The 17,727-nt window shown below is 38.2% G+C and overlaps 1 protein-coding gene across 7 annotated transcripts in view; it reads right to left on the bottom strand.

The window, feature by feature from the left end:
* LOC139748691 (peroxisomal trans-2-enoyl-CoA reductase-like) overlaps positions 1-17,407 on the bottom strand; it is a 30,070-nt gene extending 12,663 nt beyond the window's left edge. For 5 of the 7 annotated variants that reach the window (XM_071662004.1, XM_071662005.1, XM_071662007.1 and 2 more), the window contains exons 1-8: positions 17,179-17,228; positions 14,831-14,935; positions 11,250-11,373; positions 8,547-8,707; positions 8,258-8,382; positions 6,982-7,143; positions 4,379-4,493; positions 2,277-2,370 (exon numbers count right to left, since the gene is read on the bottom strand). In XM_071662004.1, the coding sequence (XP_071518105.1) occupies positions 2,277-2,370; positions 4,379-4,493; positions 6,982-7,143; positions 8,258-8,382; positions 8,547-8,707; positions 11,250-11,373; positions 14,831-14,935; positions 17,179-17,209 (917 nt within the window). In that variant the 5' untranslated portion in view covers positions 17,210-17,228. Of the gene's footprint in view, positions 1-2,166; positions 2,371-4,378; positions 4,494-6,981; positions 7,144-8,257; positions 8,383-8,546; positions 8,708-11,249; positions 11,374-14,830; positions 14,936-17,178; positions 17,229-17,328 lie in introns of those variants that run through there. The other 2 variants (XM_071662003.1, XM_071662008.1) reach the window with 2 other exon arrangements.
* Between the last annotated feature and the right edge of the window lie 320 nt (positions 17,408-17,727).

Here is a 17,727-nt window from a genome sequence, read left to right as displayed (position 1 = left end):
TTTAAGAGAAAAATACAAAAGAGAATATTTGAAGAATCTGGCATAATCACTGCATATGTGGTCATGTGCCTGTAGGCTGGACTACAGCAGTAGTAATTCCACCATATAAAAGTTTGAGTAATAATAAATGATTAATAGAGTGGAACAATTCTTCCAGGTTTGGGTGAAAAGGAGTATTCTAGATCAGTGGTTGACTGTGATAAAAAGATCAAAGAATTCCCTGATAGGTGATGCATAGTGGATTTAGGAAAGGAAGAGGGCATATAGACCAATTGTGCACCCATATCATAGAGCAAATTCTAAAGGAATAAGTGTGCAGCATTTATGGTTTTAAAAAAGGAAGATGATAAAATGAAAGCTTTCTAAGAATTTGACTCCATGAAGTGCACGCAGGTGGAGGGGGGTGTCATTTCGTGTGGCGGGATGGCGGCAGGAATGGATGAAGGCAGCATGTACGAATATGAGCATGTGTATATGTCTGTGTATGTATATATATATGTATATGTCTGTGTAAAGTGTAAAGTGTAAAGTTTGGTAAAGTGTGTGGAAGAAGAAAGTTGAGAGTAAATGTGAATAAGAGCAAGGTTATTAGGTACAGTAGGGGTGAGGGTCAAGTCAATTGGGAGGTGAGTTTGAATGGAGAAAAACTGGAGGAAGTGAAGTGTTTTAGATATCTGGGAGTGGATCTGTCAGCGGATGGAACCATGGAAGCGGAAGTGGATCATAGGGTGGGGGAGGGGGCGAAAATTTTGGGAGCCTTGAAAAATGTGTGGAAGTCGAGAACATTATCTCGGAAAGCAAAAATGGGTATGTTTGAGGGAATAGTGGTTCCAACAATGTTGTATGGTTGCGAGGCGTGGGCTATGGATAGAGATGTGCGCAGGAGGATGGATGTGCTGGAAATGAGATGTTTGAGGACAATGTGTGGTGTGAGGTGGTTTGATCGAGTAAGTAACGTAAGGGTAAGAGAGATGTGTGGAAATAAAAAGAGCGTGGTTGAGAGAGCAGAAGAGGGTGTTTTGAAATGGTTTGGGCACATGGAGAGAATGAGTGAGGAGAGATTGACCAAGAGGATATATGTGTCGGAGGTGGAGGGAACGAGGAGAAGAGGGAGACCAAATTGGAGGTGGAAAGATGGAGTGAAAAAGATTTTGTGTGATCGGGGCCTGAACATGCAGGAGGGTGAAAGGAGGGCAAGAAATAGAGTGAATTGGAGTCATGTGGTATACAGGGGTTGACGTGCTGTCAGTGGATTGAAGCAAGGCATGTGAAGCGTCTGGGGTAAACCATGGAAAGCTGTGTAGGTATGTATATTTGCGTGTGTGGACGTGTGTATGTACATGTGTATGGGGGGGGGGGGGTTGGGCCATTTCTTTCGTCTGTTTCCTTGCGCTACCTCGCAAACGCGGGAGACAGCGACAAAGTATAAAAAAAAAAAAAAAAAAAAAAAAAAAAAAAAAATGTCTGTGTATGTATATGTGCGTGTGTGGGCGTTTTTGTATATACATGTGTATGTGGGTAGGGTGGGCCATTCTTTCATCTGTTTCCTAGCGTTACCTTGGCTTATGTTATGCTATCAAATAAGGCCATTTCTTTTTCTGTTCTTGGTGCTACCTCACTAAATGGAAAATGGTGAACATGTATGAGAAAAAAATCTTGGGGCTAATCTTTACTGCTGGATCTTTATGAATATCAACAATCTTTTGTATCTTCACTAAATGGAAAATGGATGAAGGCAAAATGTATGAATGTGTATGTGTGTATATGTCTGTGTATGTATATGTATGTGTACGTCTATGTATGTATATGTGTGTGTGGGCGTTTTTGTATATACATGTGTATGTGGGTAGGTTGGGCCATTCTTTTGTCTGTTTCCTAGCATTACCTCAGCTTATGCTATCAAATAAGGCCATTTCTTTTTCTGTTCTTGGTGCTACCTCACTAAATGGGAAATGGTGAACATGTATGAGAAAAAAAATCTTAGGGCTAATCTTAACTGCTGGATCTTTATGAATATCAACAATCTTTTGTATCTTCACTAAACTATGTCACAACCCTCCCAACAGCATCAAATGAGGTGATAAACCATCATTTTGCCTGGAATTACTAAGTCTAAATATACAGATACTGACTAAGGTGCTTTTTAGAGGTTAAAAATACTACTGATGATCTCAATCATATATACATTAGTTTTACAAAACTAGAGATGTTCTACATTTGAAGCACAAAAATGAGTAATATTAATATGCTGGATACTTTATATGCAGAAGTCATACCTGTAAGCATTACAACTTCGCCTTTGGTAAATTGTCATCTTCATCTTCATCTGAATTTTGTAAGTCCAAGTATGTGCTGGTAATTTTTTGTGCTCTGTTAAAGAAAGAAAGATTCTGCAATTGAAATTCTGCATTGGCTATGCATGCATTTTGTCTTTAGTAAAGGATACATAGTAGCCATAGTAGCAAGGGAAGAAAGATATGAGGGACGGGTAAAGGTTTCTCTTTTGTAATGAGAAACCTCAAAGTTGCAGGGATTACAAGCATATGATGGTCCCTCACATAATGAATATATATTTGGGAAAAGCAGCAGCAAGGAAAGCCAAATTAATTTTGACAGATTATCCTCAAAAACTGATTGATGAAGCACACCAGACATTTGATGAAAATAATTTGGGCATAATCAGGACAAGGCAAAAGATAATAAATAAGTGAAGGTTGCTAACTATAAGTTAAGGCACTTGTAGATGGGGTTGTACTTTGGTTATTTGAAAATTGGCTGACTGGCTGTACACATAGATTTGCAAATAAGGGTCAACCCTCAAAATGGTTGAACAAAACAAGTGCTGTGCCACAAGGTTCTCTCTCATATATATTAATGATATTGATGATGAGCTTCATTGTAAGATATCAATATTTGCAGAAACTACTAAGCTGGGATATAAATCTACTACAGAAACAACATTTTCAGCTTTAAGTGGGAGAGAGAAACTGATGATTGGGCTAACAGGTAGCATATGAATTTTAATAGGGAAAAGTGCAAAGTTATACATATCAGTAGTCAAAAATGAAAAGGCAACCTACAGTATGAATTCTCTTGAACTACAAGGGATAAATGATGAAAAAGACTTGGGTGTAATAATCTCTTGAAATCTAAAGTCAAGAAAGCAGTGCACTGGGTGAACAAAATGCTTGCGTTTAAAGGTAGGGCTATTGAATTTAGGTTCCTAGTGCATCCCCAACTTGAATGTCATGTACAGTTTTGGTTACCCTACTATAAAAAATACAGAGAATACAGAGTTGAGCTACCAAGATGATTCCCAAACCGAGAGACAAATCCAATGAAAATCAAATAAATACCTGAAATCAATTTAGTTTAGAAAAGAGAGGGTTAAGAGGTGATTTACATGGGTATTCAAAATCATCAAAGGCTTCCATAATCTTGAACTAACAAGCTACTTAGGGACAGATTCATTTGATTTCACTTGTAGTAATGATTACAGACTTGTGGGCAAACATTTGACCTTAAATGAAGCAAAGTAACAATTACATTGGTTGAAAGTATTACCATAGATATGTTTAAAAAGATGATAAATATTTCACTTTAAATCCCTGCTTGACATTATTTTCAACCAACCTACATGAGAAGTCTAGAATATTTTTGTTTTAAAAACTTATGTCTTTACTCTTACCACAATGATCTTAGAGATTCATCTCTTCTTCTATTGCAAAAAGCCTAAAAGGGACTCAGGGGTCTGTTAGTGTTTGAATTTCTTTGTATTCCTTTGTGATGGAAAGCTCTATTTAAAGGATTTTTAACTTGGGTCCAGAAAATGCTTTGGGAAAAGAAAAACTTAGGGGTATATCTCACCTAATGCATCAAGGAGAATTTCCTTATCAACAGGTCACAGAACTCACCATTCACTGGGTTAGATGCACCATCAATGATGCTGTGATATGCAATATATTCTTGAAGACAAAGAAGATAGTATACTACCCATGTACCTCCTACAAGGTACAAAAGGCAACTAAAAGGACAGGCATGGGTAGGTTGGAGATTCTTCCCAACAGTATCATCACTTTAAAAGGAACTGGAGCTGAGAGATTTTACCTCATGGGATTAGCCATCTGTTCCTGATGCTACCTTACTAAGGAAGGAAGCTGAGCACGTTTTGAAAAATTAAAATGATGGTTTATATGTAAATCTGCCTTGATATGATGGCACATCAATATGTAAAGAAATAAAACATTTCAATTAAATCAAGAGATAAAAATTGCTTCCACAGTACACAGTAACTTGCTCCCTTGAAGCACAACTATTTGATATTTGAATACACAATTTACAGGGTCCACATCTTGTGTAGCTACATATAAGAGCTCACCTTGAACTTGCCAAAAGAGAGGGGAATAAAGGCTGCCGCCCCCATCAACCTTCAGGGTTTCACCAGTAATGAATGAGGCTCCTGGAGACAGCAAGAAACATACTGCACATGCCACCTAAATATATGATACAATGTGAACATAATTTTATAAGGGAGCTATAAATATTGCCTTAATTACTTGCATTGTTATTTTCTACATTTAATGGATGGTGTTACATGCAATACTTCAGTCATTACAACTCTTAAACAAGACTCTCTTTAACATGAACTTTTTACTTTGCCTTTCTATTTCATTATCACTGTCCTGTTAATACATGTTACAGCATGCCCCTGGGGCTCAGTTCTCTGTTCTTGGTGCTACCTCACTAATGCAGGAAATGGCACATATGTATGAAAAAAAATATATATCTATATTTATCATACTTTGTCGCTGTCTCCTGCGTTAGCAAGGCAGCGCAAGGAAACAGACAAAAGAATGGCCCAACCCACCCACATACACATGTATACACATACATGCCCACACACACACACACACACACACACATATACATACATATGCATTTCAACGTATACATACATATGAATATATTTCTTTTTCTTTCATACTATTTGCCATTTCCTGCGTAAGCGAAGTAGTGTTAAGAACAGAGGACTGGGCCTTTGAGGGAATATCCTCATCTGGCCCCCTTCTCTGTTCCTTCTTTTGGAAAATCAAAAAAAAAAAAAAAAAGCGAGGGGAGGATTTCCAGCACCCCGCTCCCTCCCCTTTTAGTCACCTTCTACGACACACAGGGCATATGTGGGAAGTATTCTTTCTCCCCTATGCCCAGGGATAATATATATATATTTATTATTTATTATACTTTGTCGCTGTCTCCCGCGTTTGCGAGGTAGCACAGGGAAACAGACGAAAGAAATGGCCCAACCCCCCCCCCATACACATGTATATACATACGTCCACACACGCAAATATACATACCTACACAGCTTTCCATGGTTTACCCCAGTCGCTTCACATGCCTTGATTCACTCGACTGACAGCACGTCAACCTCGGTATACCACATCGCTCCAATTCACTCTATTCCTTGCCCTCCTTTCACCCTCCTGCATGTTCAGGCTCCGATCACACAAAATCTTTTTCACTCCATCTTTCCACCTCCAGTTTGGTCTCCCTCTTCTCCTCGTTCCCTCCACCTCCGACACATATATTCTCTTGGTCAATCTTTCCTCACTCATTCTCTCCATGTGCCCGAACCATTTCAAAACACCCTCTTCTGCTCTCTCAACCACGCTCTTTTTATTTCCACACATCTCTCTTACCCTTACGTTACTTACTCGATCAAACCACCTCACACCACACATTGTCCTCAAACATCTCATTACCAGCACATCCATCCTCCTGCGCACAACTCTATCCATAGCCCACGCCTCGCAACCATACAACATTGTTGGAACCACTATTCCTTCAAACATACCCATTTTTGCTTTCCGAGATAATGTTCTCGACTTCCACACATTCTTCAAGGCTCCCAGAATTTTCGCCCCTCCCCCACCCTATGATCCACTTCCGCTTCCATGGTTCCATCCGCTGCCAGATCCACTCCCAGATATCTAAAACACTTTACTTCCTCCAGTTTTTCTCCATTCAAACTCACCTCCCAATTGACTTGACCCTCAACCCTACTGTACCTAATTACCTTGCTCTTATTCACATTTACTCTTAACTTTCTTCTTTCACACACTTTACCATATATATATATATATATATATATATATATATATATATATATATATATTCTATTTATTTATCTTAACCACTGTTTCCTGCGTTAGTGAGGTAGCACAGCACCAGGAAACAGACAAAGAATGGCCCATCCACTCATATACATATAAATGCCTATGCACGTACATATACATACATATATATATCAACATATACATACACACATATACATATATACACATGTACATATTCATACTTGCTTGCCTTCATCCAACCTGTTGCTACCTCACCACACAGGAAATAGCGTCACTACCCCTGCTTCAACAAGGAAGCGCTGGGAAAAACAGACAAAAAGGCTACATTCGTTCACACTCCAGTCTCTAGCTGTCATGTGTAATGCACCGAAACCACAGTTCCCCAACCACATCCCTGGGGATAGGGGAGAAAGAATACTTCCTATGTATTCCCTGCGTGTCAAAGAATGCAACTAAAAGGGGAGGGAGCACGGGGGGCTGGAAATCCTCCTTTCCTATATTTACTTTTCCGAAAGAAGAAACTGAGAAGGGGGTCGTGAGGATTTTTCCTCTTAGACTCAGTCCGCTGTTCTTAAGGCTACCTTGCTTAGGTGGGAAATGACGAATATGTATGAAAATAGAGGAGATGGAATGATGGTAAAGAAGCCATTAGGATATCACTAAACTTGCTATATCTTCCTTTTCATTGTCAGTCTCAGCATATCTTTAGGGAAATAAAGTCCTTTTTTTTATCAACTTCATTCTCTGTTATAATAATATCCATTCTGTGGCACATAATTCATTCTCAAACTACTTTGCCACATTTACTGTATCAAAAACACTACACCATTCATTAGATACAAACCTCTTGTGGTGTTCCAAGTCTTTTTGTTGGAATGGCTTCACGTACTGCACCAAAGATGTTTCGGTCTCCATAGTTTGCAGCCGCTGTTGGTGAGTAAATGGAGCTTCCTGGTGCCACAGCATTTACCCGAACCCCATCGTGAGCCCACTCTACTGAAAGAGACTGAGCCAATATGATTACTATGTTTTAAAAAACTGTAATCATACATCAAGTTATCAGTGACACATGAGCTGCATTGGATATGAAAGGTATTCTTAATCTAAAGAATCTAAACTATCTAAGTTTTAGATAGTTCTAAAAAAAATTTCTTCCTCTATCTAAAAAACACTGAGGTGACCAGTCTGTAAATACTGTATGTTTTATTTTCATTTTTCCCTACACTCAAACAAGTAATCTAGCTTTTTCATTCACCTCTCTGAATTACCTGTAATAAGCCTTGTTCACAAACTCCTATTATAACAATGAGTATAACAATGAGACGTAAAAGAGTCCACTTATAGGATAAGGCAATGTTGAATAGCAGCCTGATCAGTAAATCCTCATATTAAAATCTAAGATGAATTGGACATAATCCTTAATAGCTAACGATCATATACCTGTCTTATCAAGCACAAAGATTCTTGCCAACACTAAGCATACGATCACCTGTCATATGATTTTTACAGAATGCATTGGTACATGGCCCCTTTATTACACCATCTGGGATGGACCAAAGTGTCTGCCTTATGCAATCGTGTACAGGACTGTTTCTATTTTATGGCTGGCTTTCACAAGTTCAATTATCTGATTTGAGAAGATAACAACCTGACCCCTCATCTATTTTTGAGGATCATAACAAGGTGGGGAGTATTAATACTTTGCATTTTCAAAATTCAGAGATGCTACACAAGTTTCTCATCTCCAGAGCTTGCTCCAAACCCTGTTCCCTTCCTTGTTCATTATCTATATGAGGTTGGTAATTTAGTTAGATGTGATTAATCACAATCCTATGACTTACAGGACTTTGCCAGAACATGTCCCTTTAAAAACCTTACAACAGTTCTTATTTCCTTTCTCTTAGTACAGTGGAACAATTACAACCTTTCTCTGACCATCAAGCAAATGACCATTTTTCTACGTAGCCAAAGTGTATACACTTTTTAAATCAATTCACCAGCAACGCAACTCCATAAATAAAAATAAATCATACCTGTTTTCAAATTACGTTTGTTAAGATCTATATAAATACACAGACAATTAAATGAGAGGGCAATGAAAAGAAATACACAACAAATACCTTGGTCAAGTTGTCAACTGCTGCACGAGCTGCTCCTGTGTGAGCCATGATTGGAAAGCCACGGAACATATCCGCAATGATGTTAACAATCACACCACCATTTTCTCTCATCCACTGACCATGGACTGATGAAAAAGCAGTCGTCTATAATGCAGGAAGAGTATATTTTTTCATTTCATGTATCATTTGTTTATCTGAAACAATAGTATTCACACACATAATTATATCAAATATGACAACCTAGCATTAATCACACTCCTCAGGCTACTGATCAAAGCAAGTACAGTACCTTCCCTACACATCAAAAAGGTGCCAGTAAGGTTGGTTGTTACAACAGCATTCCAGCCCTTGAGGCTCATCTTGGACACAGGCGACATAAATTGACCCCCACCATTGTTCACAAGAAAGTCTACCTTTCCAAAGTCACTCAGTGTTGAGCTGATTAGATTTCTGTAGATGGAACTTCAGCATAAGGAATATAAACATAAGCAACTTCATCCTCTACTTCAACTAAGTTCAGCCATGCTACTACTGTGGCACTGTATCAAAAAAGAATCCTGCTTCTGATTAATGAGTTGGTTTGTGTAAGAGAGTGTAATGTTTTCACCAACTTCACTCTTCTGAAGATATTTTACATGAATGATAGATACTAAAGCAACCCTCATAACAGGTGCTCACTTTTTGAAAGACATGAATCATCTTCAGATAACCAATGATTTTCTTCAATTTCCATTTCCAAGATGTGGGTTCATTGCATACATTTTCACATATCATTCACACATATATATCCTCAACAAATCACTCATGTGATCAAGAGAACAGTTTTCCATACTACAGTATATGTAGCTGATCTATATCAATACATACTATACACTAACCTGTCAAGAAAGCTTGTATTTTCACTCTCATGACCAAAGTGTGCAAAGTGCCTGCACTTAACACAATCATTCTCATAACAACCCCACCTGATGCTACATCAACCTGAAACCCTTATTCACTGTATCTATAACTTTTTCCTGTCTTTCTTTCCTTTTAATATCTTATAAAATACAATTGTAAAGCTTCATCAACCTCTTAACTGCCATACATTCAAGATGGCTGAATCACCTAAACAAGCTTTTTCCAAAGTACCATTGTAATACTGTACTTATACCAAAATTCTGACATCTTGTATTCGTTTAGATCTTATCAAACAATCTTTCCTCGCCTTACGTAACACTCGACAACACTTAATTCACACAGCTCATTATTGATAACTAGTTTTTCCTGTGATGAGTACTATGGAATAGTCTTGCCTTTTGGCAAAATGGTAGGAGCAGTAGATAGAAGTAGTGAGTAAGAACATTTAGGCAGGAACATTAGGTAGAAATAGTGGGTAGAAGTAATTGGTAGGAGCATTATATAGTAGTCAGTAGGAACATCAGACAGGAACCTCAGGAAACACTGCACTAGAGTTGCCCTCTGCCAGTGGCCTGTTAAGGGTGAGGCACTAAAGGCTACAAAGTGGCACTGGAGTTCACGGGTTATGGTGACTCTACTGTAGTGGCCACCCCTCTGAGGGAGTTCCTATTGCAACAGGCATCAGAGATGTAGATAAATAAATAAACAAAGCAGATCATCCATCACTACTGTTCTAACCTTTTTCTCTCTCTGTGTACCTATAAACACTAAAAAAATTTACATTCACATGAGCTACAATCGCTCCTCTGTTGCACTGTTATTGCTCATTTCATACATCATCTTTCCATTAACTAATCCTCTTAGAGCACCTCTAAGTCACTAACCATTCCTCTTTGAGCACCTATAAGACTTCTTGCATCATTTTATTGTCACTGCCATCTTTATCTATCAATTTATGTATAAACCTTAACTGCTTTAAAACATGATTTTTTTTTTCCAAGCAAATTGATATTATGATGAAATTATCAGTCTCTTTCAAACATTAAAAACCAAGCTCTTACTACCCTTTCCTTTTAATAACCTCTTCGTACACACATCATGAAAGTAATTTGCTGTCCTACACAACTCTTCGGTCTTAGAAAATGGACTAGCATCATCTGTATTGTCAAGCCCTCATCTTGACGTGATTGGCTGAAGGAGGCCTAAGGTCCGGCCCACATATGGCGTGAATTCAAAATCCTTTGTTCCCTTGTCCACGACAGCAGCGAACATACGGGATGACATACCCTGCAGCTGGCCCCACGCCTTGACCTGACGCCGCTGGTAAGGGTTTGGGTGCTGGAGGACTGGTCAACATCTGCTTCACAGAATTACTAAGACAATTAACACGGTCAGGGAAGTGAGGTCCAAGCCGATAGCAACAACACCCTACACAAAGGCACACCATACACATATACGTACATGTGGACACATACACACGTGTTCGTAACAGTATACAATGTGAAAGCCTCCGATCTGTTTTCTCATACTTTTGTTGCACTCCAAAAACAATATCATTATATTCTTTCCTCAGTAAATGCCTCACTCAGAAATGAAACAGTTCAATGACCCAAAATGAGAACGAGGCCAAGTTTTGTAAGTCCCTTAATTCAGTCTCATCATGTGGTCAAAGAAAACTGTGCAAAACTTGGAAAGTTAACAACTAAAAGAAATCAAGCACATAATTATAAATAAAAACATATTCATGTGAATAACAATCTATACAATACACCAAAGAACTCACCAAAAGCCACCTGGATTAAGTTAGGTTTGATAAGGGGTATAAATCTTCCATGATTCCCTGCTTAGCATTCACAGATGTTGGAGGCGTCAAAATGAATGATAGTCATAAGCTTCTCGAAACAAGAATTATATGAAGAATAGGAGGTATTATACTGGGATTTGTAGGCTCAAGGAATTCTGAAGCTGCATGAATTTCTAAAAAATGGTATTAAAAAGGGTTCAGCTAGTGAGTTCCATAGAAACACAGAAAACATTTCATTTTAACTTTTCCATCCTAATTAAAACTTCTTAAAAGTTTTAGAATACTAACTTAACTTGGTTCTCATCTCTGATATCACAGACTTTTCTTCGAAGTCTTGTGCCATCTGGATACAGTTCCTTAACTGCCTCTTTTAATTTCTCTTCTTTCCTGGATGCAATTACCACCTTACAACCTGTAGTACAAACTACATCAGAAAATGTGAAACAATTTTTGTACAAGTGTACTAAAAGAGTGCACAAACAATTTATCTATATATCTATACACTACTTTACCCTCCTGCCTTAGGTGCCCCTTCTGCAGGGCTCTTGCAGCACTCAGGAAACCAGCCATTTCCATTATAGGGAACACAGGTTAAGAAGTGTAATGTTGTGTGTATGTCTTTGTTAGTAAGTACAATACAACTGAGGAATAAGAGTTCAGTGTTTAAGATGCAAAAGTTGCATCTTTGGGTCTTGCATTAAGCTGAATCAGTGTTTGTAGGACTACTGAGATGGATGTTCTCTCCAATGCAGATAAGAAAGGATTATTTGTACAAGTGTGGGAACTATGACTTCAGATGGGTGTACATCTGGTGCAGTGCTGTTTAAGACTGGGTTGGGAGGGCAGATGCTTAGTGTTTGTTGGGTCATTTCAGTACATTTTGTATAAAGTTGTGTTTGTTGGGGGATGGGGGTGGGGGAATCTGTAAATACAGGTTGCTAAAGAGTAAAGTAGGGTTAAGTTTTTATTTCCACTTAGAAGATCATGGCTGGCTTTGAGTTGTTTACATTGGAGGGATCCAGCACTACTACAAAGATGTGAATCCCTTAGTTAAAAGAAATGAGATTGTATTGGAACTCTATTTTCAGGAAGAATTTTTTGGTTGCTAAGAAGATGGTAATCATTTTGAGTGCTCTTATCTGTGTAGTTTGCAGCTTTGTTATATATGCTTTAAATAGAGTAAGTAACCAGGCAGGTGAGGCACAGTTCAGGAATGAGGACAAATTGTCCAAAGAAAACACTAAGGGCATCTTTTTCTATCCAGATCTGTGGGGACATTCAATTTGTTTATAGCCTCTGTGTTGGCATTTGAAGTTTGTGGAGCGAATGTCACATGTGTTGTAAGTAAAGGCCATTATGTTTAAAGTTTAGTTGAGAGGGAGAGTTTGACTATATAATGGTGATGGGAGCATGCAGGTTGAATTCAAATTTGTCAGACATTTAAGAGGGCAATGGTTGATTTTTGTGGTGATGCAGTCATTCTGTCTTGAGTTAGCCAATGACCAAACTGTGATACAGTGATTCATGTTTGTTGCTGCTAGGTTAGTGTCACTGACCTGTGATGTGACTATGAGATACATGGGAGTTCATGGGGAAGACAGAAAAAATGGGGCCTATTGGCCCATGTCTAGGCTATCTGTTTTGAACTAAAATCTAAAACATGTAAATGGATGAGGTAAAGATAGATTTCACAGAATTTCACTTAATTGAAACAAAAGGAAAAATCTTACTAATCCTAAAATGAGCCATCTCTGATGCCAGTCCTCCAAGAACTCCTGTCAAGCAGGTGGCCATGGCAAAAAAGTCTCCACTTATCTTTCTTATTACATGCCTCCCTTGCATACACCTTTCCACATATTATTTTCCCACCATTTCTCTCCCTTCAGTACTCTTACACCATTTCCCCTTGTCACAGTTGGTCTTCCTCTCAAACCAACACCTATAAATGTAATATCATACACTCTGCTTGTAAATTCTGTGTTGCATTCTTTTCATATGCCCAAACCAATTCAAAGTATTAAGCTTCACTTACTCTACCACTCCCTTTGCATTTTCTGCCGTATCAAATCTCTCATACACCACCTCATTTCTTTCTAGATTCCATGTAGTTTGTACAACATGCTCCTCTCAAATAGCTCATTTCCACAGCCTGGATTCTTGACTTCTGTGACTCACTCTGTATCATGACTGCATAAATCAAGGTCGGGAGGATTATAGTGTCCCTTAATCCTTTTTCTACTTCGATAGTTACACATTTACCCTTCATTTTTCCATGAAAAGTACCCTACGTCTCTCTTACCCCACACTGTTTTCTCCCTTATCTATCCTTCCATACCATCAAACTTACCGAAGGTAGCTACTAGAGACAAATTATGTCATCTCTTCCAGTCTTTCTCCCCAAATCTATAGTAAAGTTTAGTGCACTTTCTTCTCTCAAGCTTTAGGGCTTTGCAAAATCTTTACTTTCATTCTATTTCCTTTCAAACACCATCACTTTACTTTTACTCACATTTACCTTCACTTTCCTACGCTTATACGCATAAAACATAATAATAACCTTCTGCAACTCCACTTTCAGTAAACAACACATATCATCTGCAAACTGCTTTGTTACTGACCACCATACCTCACCATCACATGCCATCTCTGCAACCCATTTCCTTAGTTTTGCTTTCATCTCTCCTATCATGCCATCCATGTATACTTAAAAAAGCCACATTGACATCACAAAGGTATGCCTCACACTCATATGTATTCCAAAACTTTTGCTTAACTCTCCATCAACTTTCACACATGCACACAGAGAGCATTTTGAAGAAATGATGAATGTGAAAGAACATGAGGCTGCAGCTGTTACATGCACAGATATAGAGGATGGAAGGAAAAAGATAAAAGCATAGGAGCCTGTAGCAAAATGGGAGGTAAAAGGGCAATAATAAGGTTGAAGGTAGAAAAGATACCTGGAGTGGATGGGATAATGACTGTAATGCTGAAGTATGGAGGATAAAGTGTGACAGAGTGGATGCATTTGATGTGTAATTCAGCAAGGAAGCAGAAGGTTATGACTGAAAACTGGGTGATAGCTAATATTGTTCCTTTACTTCAAGGAAAAGGTGCTAAGGATGTAAGTAGCAATTATAAGGGAATAAGTCAGCTGAATATATTTGGAAAAGTGTAGCAAGAATGCGACTTGATAAGAGGTGGAAGTGAATGAATGCACAATGAGAGAAGAACAAGGGGGTGTTAGGAGAGATGAAGGATGTGTGGATCAGATTTTTGTGAGGACACTGACTGTGGGAAAGTCTTTGGCAAAAGGTAAGAAGCTGTATGCATCTTTTATAGATTTGGAGAATGCATGTGACAGTCGAGTGGAATGCTTTATGGGACGTGTTAAGGATACATGGGGTATGGGGGACAACTGTTGGATAGTGTGAAAGCTTACTAAAAAGAAAAAGAGAAGAAACTGCATTATCCCATTCTCTGTCGGACTGTAGTGCAAGAGTCATCTACAAATGAGAAGATTTTCACATGAAAAGACTGAGGAGAGTTGGAGAAAGAACAGTTCCTTGGGAACCTCATTTGTACTGTATTTAATTGTACACAAATATTGATTTGTGGGTATTGGACATCAGTATCATAGTATATACTGACTCATGAGCAATGAAAACATCTAATCATTAACAGGGTATCAGTCATAAGATCCATACATACAGTGGCTATATATTTCACTAAGTCATTTTAAATGTGACATTATAACACACAAAAAAAAACACTGATTCTGAAACTGCTAGAATATTCTCTACTTCTATTACAAATCCTATTATTGATGCAAGCAATCTATTTCTACATAAAACAAATAAAAGTCCTACCAAGGGAAAGGAGTTCCTCTGTGATGGCCCTTCCTATGCCTGTAGCACCTCCTGTCACTACAGCCACCTTGCCCTTGAAAAGTCCTGGCCTGAATATTGACATATCTAGGAAAAAAAATATATGTATTATCAATTATGCACACTAAAACACAATGTTTTTGGGTGTAAATGTGACAAGAGGAACATGACGACCCCAACTCTGTCTTCAGAATATAATTTAGGAAAGCATAATTCTGTCTTCAGAGTTTAATTAGTGTAAGCACAGCAATGCATTGGTTATGGTAAGTTACACTTGGGATCCTTTCCAACATATATTTAGAGAGAGAGAGAGAGAGAGAGAGAGAGAGAGAGAGAGAGAGAGAGAGAGAGAGAGAGAGCATCAATGAGATGGCTTTAATTAGGGCATTCAATTGCCCTTGCTGTCTTAGAAAGAAAAAGAGAGGCACCTGCAGTTTCACTGCTCCATTACAACCCAGAGCAGAGAATGATGGACCCTCCTGGAGCAAGAAGTTCCTTAACGAGACTTTACTCACTTTCATCCAGCGACAATAATGCAACTTTGCTGAAGGTGAATTTTCACTCAAGGTATAACCATATGCATATGGTGTGCAGTAATACCTGACATTCTAGTCTTTATAAAATAGAATAAAGTATGACAAAGTATGGTTGGGATAATCTTTTAATCCTGTGATACTAAACTACTGATAAGTGGTTGGGTTAAATAATATAAAAATAAGTGAAACACATTTACAAACAGAATATATTAAGTTTCACTAAACTTTTACTATTAACCAAATTTACCTTATTTTGTTGTTATTGAAGAAAACAAAAGATTTTTAACCATTCTTTATCCATCAAGCAGCAAATGTAGATATGGAAACAGCAGGAAGCAAGCAAAAAACATAATCACATATTCCTTCACATAATATTTTACTTCCTATTCCTGATTATTTTACTTCCTATGACAAATAACCACAGATTTGTATATGTACCAGTTATGATGAGCAAAATGACAATTTCTAACTGACCTAAGCCCACTGAGATAATGGAAAAGTTCATATCCATCGTTATCTTGAAGCCTCAGGAAAGTGTATGGCTAAAACAATCGAGCCAATCATCCTTACTTCACCCCTAGCTGGACAGCTCCACCCACTGGCTCCCAAATGTAACTAAATGTAACCCAGAAATGGTGTGAGGGAGAGAAAACATCAAAAATGAACCAGACAGCAAAATAAAGTTTTACTAACCAGTTCTAGCTCATTAGGAAAATAATCAATATATCAAAGATGAGTACAATTTCATCTGCTACAGGAATTTTCCTGAGATTTTCATTGATTCCTTAAATGTGGTTCACCATTTTCTAAATTCATTAACATCACCTCCTTGTTGATTGCCATAGCCCTCACCAATACTGATCTATCAATTATGTACCTGATAGTTCCATGCATTCTACAAGGTATCAGATGTTAAAGGTTATAATCAGTGCAATTGGTATATTGTCTCGTAACTTCACCAAAGCTAATGTAATCTTATTACTTAACATATTCTTCAGTATGCATGAAAAGCACCATGCATTTCATGACTGCTCTTAAAAGGAGCCAAAGCCTATCTATCTATCTATCCTTAACTGTTACACTCCAGTGCCGCTTCTTAGCTTTTAACGCCTCACCATTTACAGGGTACTTGCAGAAGGCATCCCTAACTCGTGTTTTCACAGTCTTCTACATACTGTTCCCACCAATTACTTCTACAGCCACTTTGTATTCATCATCATAAACTATAAAAATCATCCTAATCACGATGCACAACTTTCAATAGCACTCATACTACAGAGCTGTGATGCTAATATCACTCATACCCCAAAGCTGCAATGCTAATATCATTCATACTCCAGGGACGTAATGATAATATCACTCACGTTACAGAGCTGTAATGCTAAAATCACTCATAATACAGTGCTGTAATGCCAAATTGGTACTTTTGTTTTCACAATGTCTAGTGAGAAGAAATGGTTGGGGGGGGGGGGGGTCATTCTGAGCAAATAGAGTAAGATTGATAACAGTCAAACTATTCAGTCTTTAAAACCCTCAAATAGCAAGCTCCACCCAACCCTGGTCTACCCCAGTGCTCAGTGAACGAGTTCGAAATATACGAAATAAGAAGCCAAATGAACACCATGAAAAATGTTGGCATAATATCATGACCCACCAGCGCCTATATTTCCACATGTCTGGAGACACAATATCAACTTACTTCAAAGTACTGTTTCAGCACCCCTAATGCTAATGTTACCGATTATTACTCCTTACAACAACAATTACTGATAAAAATCTACAAATTACTCCCACCTTGACGGTAGTCTGATGCACTCGTCAACATCTACCTCTAATACAAGATATTACCACTTTACCAATCAACGTTCATTAGATATTTCAAAAACATATCAGCTAAGACATCACAAGTGACTATAAACAGATACTAGGAAAGTTATCAAGGACCTTTAATCTTTAAGTGGAACACCAGAGCAATGTATGTTGATGCTGTGAGGCTGGAGATCACGTGACGTCACCACGTGACAAGGTACACAAATCAGCAACCTCACCATGACTTTACCTGGCCTTTCATCATTCTACTCTCACCATGACTTTACCTGGCCTTTCATCATTCTACTCTCACCATGACTCTATCTGGCCTTTCATCATTCTACTCTCACCATGACTTTACCTGGCCTTTCATCATTCTACTCTCACCATGACTCTACCTGGCCTTTCATCATTCTACTCTCACCATGACTTTACCTGGCCTTTCATCATTCTACTCTCACCATGACTTTACCTGGCCTTTCATCATTCTACTCTCACCATGACTCTACCTGGCCTTTCATCATTCTACTCTCA

This window comes from Panulirus ornatus, chromosome 5 (assembly GCF_036320965.1).
Source record: "Panulirus ornatus isolate Po-2019 chromosome 5, ASM3632096v1, whole genome shotgun sequence".
NCBI classification, from domain to species: Eukaryota; Metazoa; Arthropoda; class Malacostraca; order Decapoda; family Palinuridae; genus Panulirus; species Panulirus ornatus.
The sequence above is the reverse complement of the archived record's forward strand: the minus strand, read 5'-3'. Positions and strand labels throughout refer to the sequence as shown.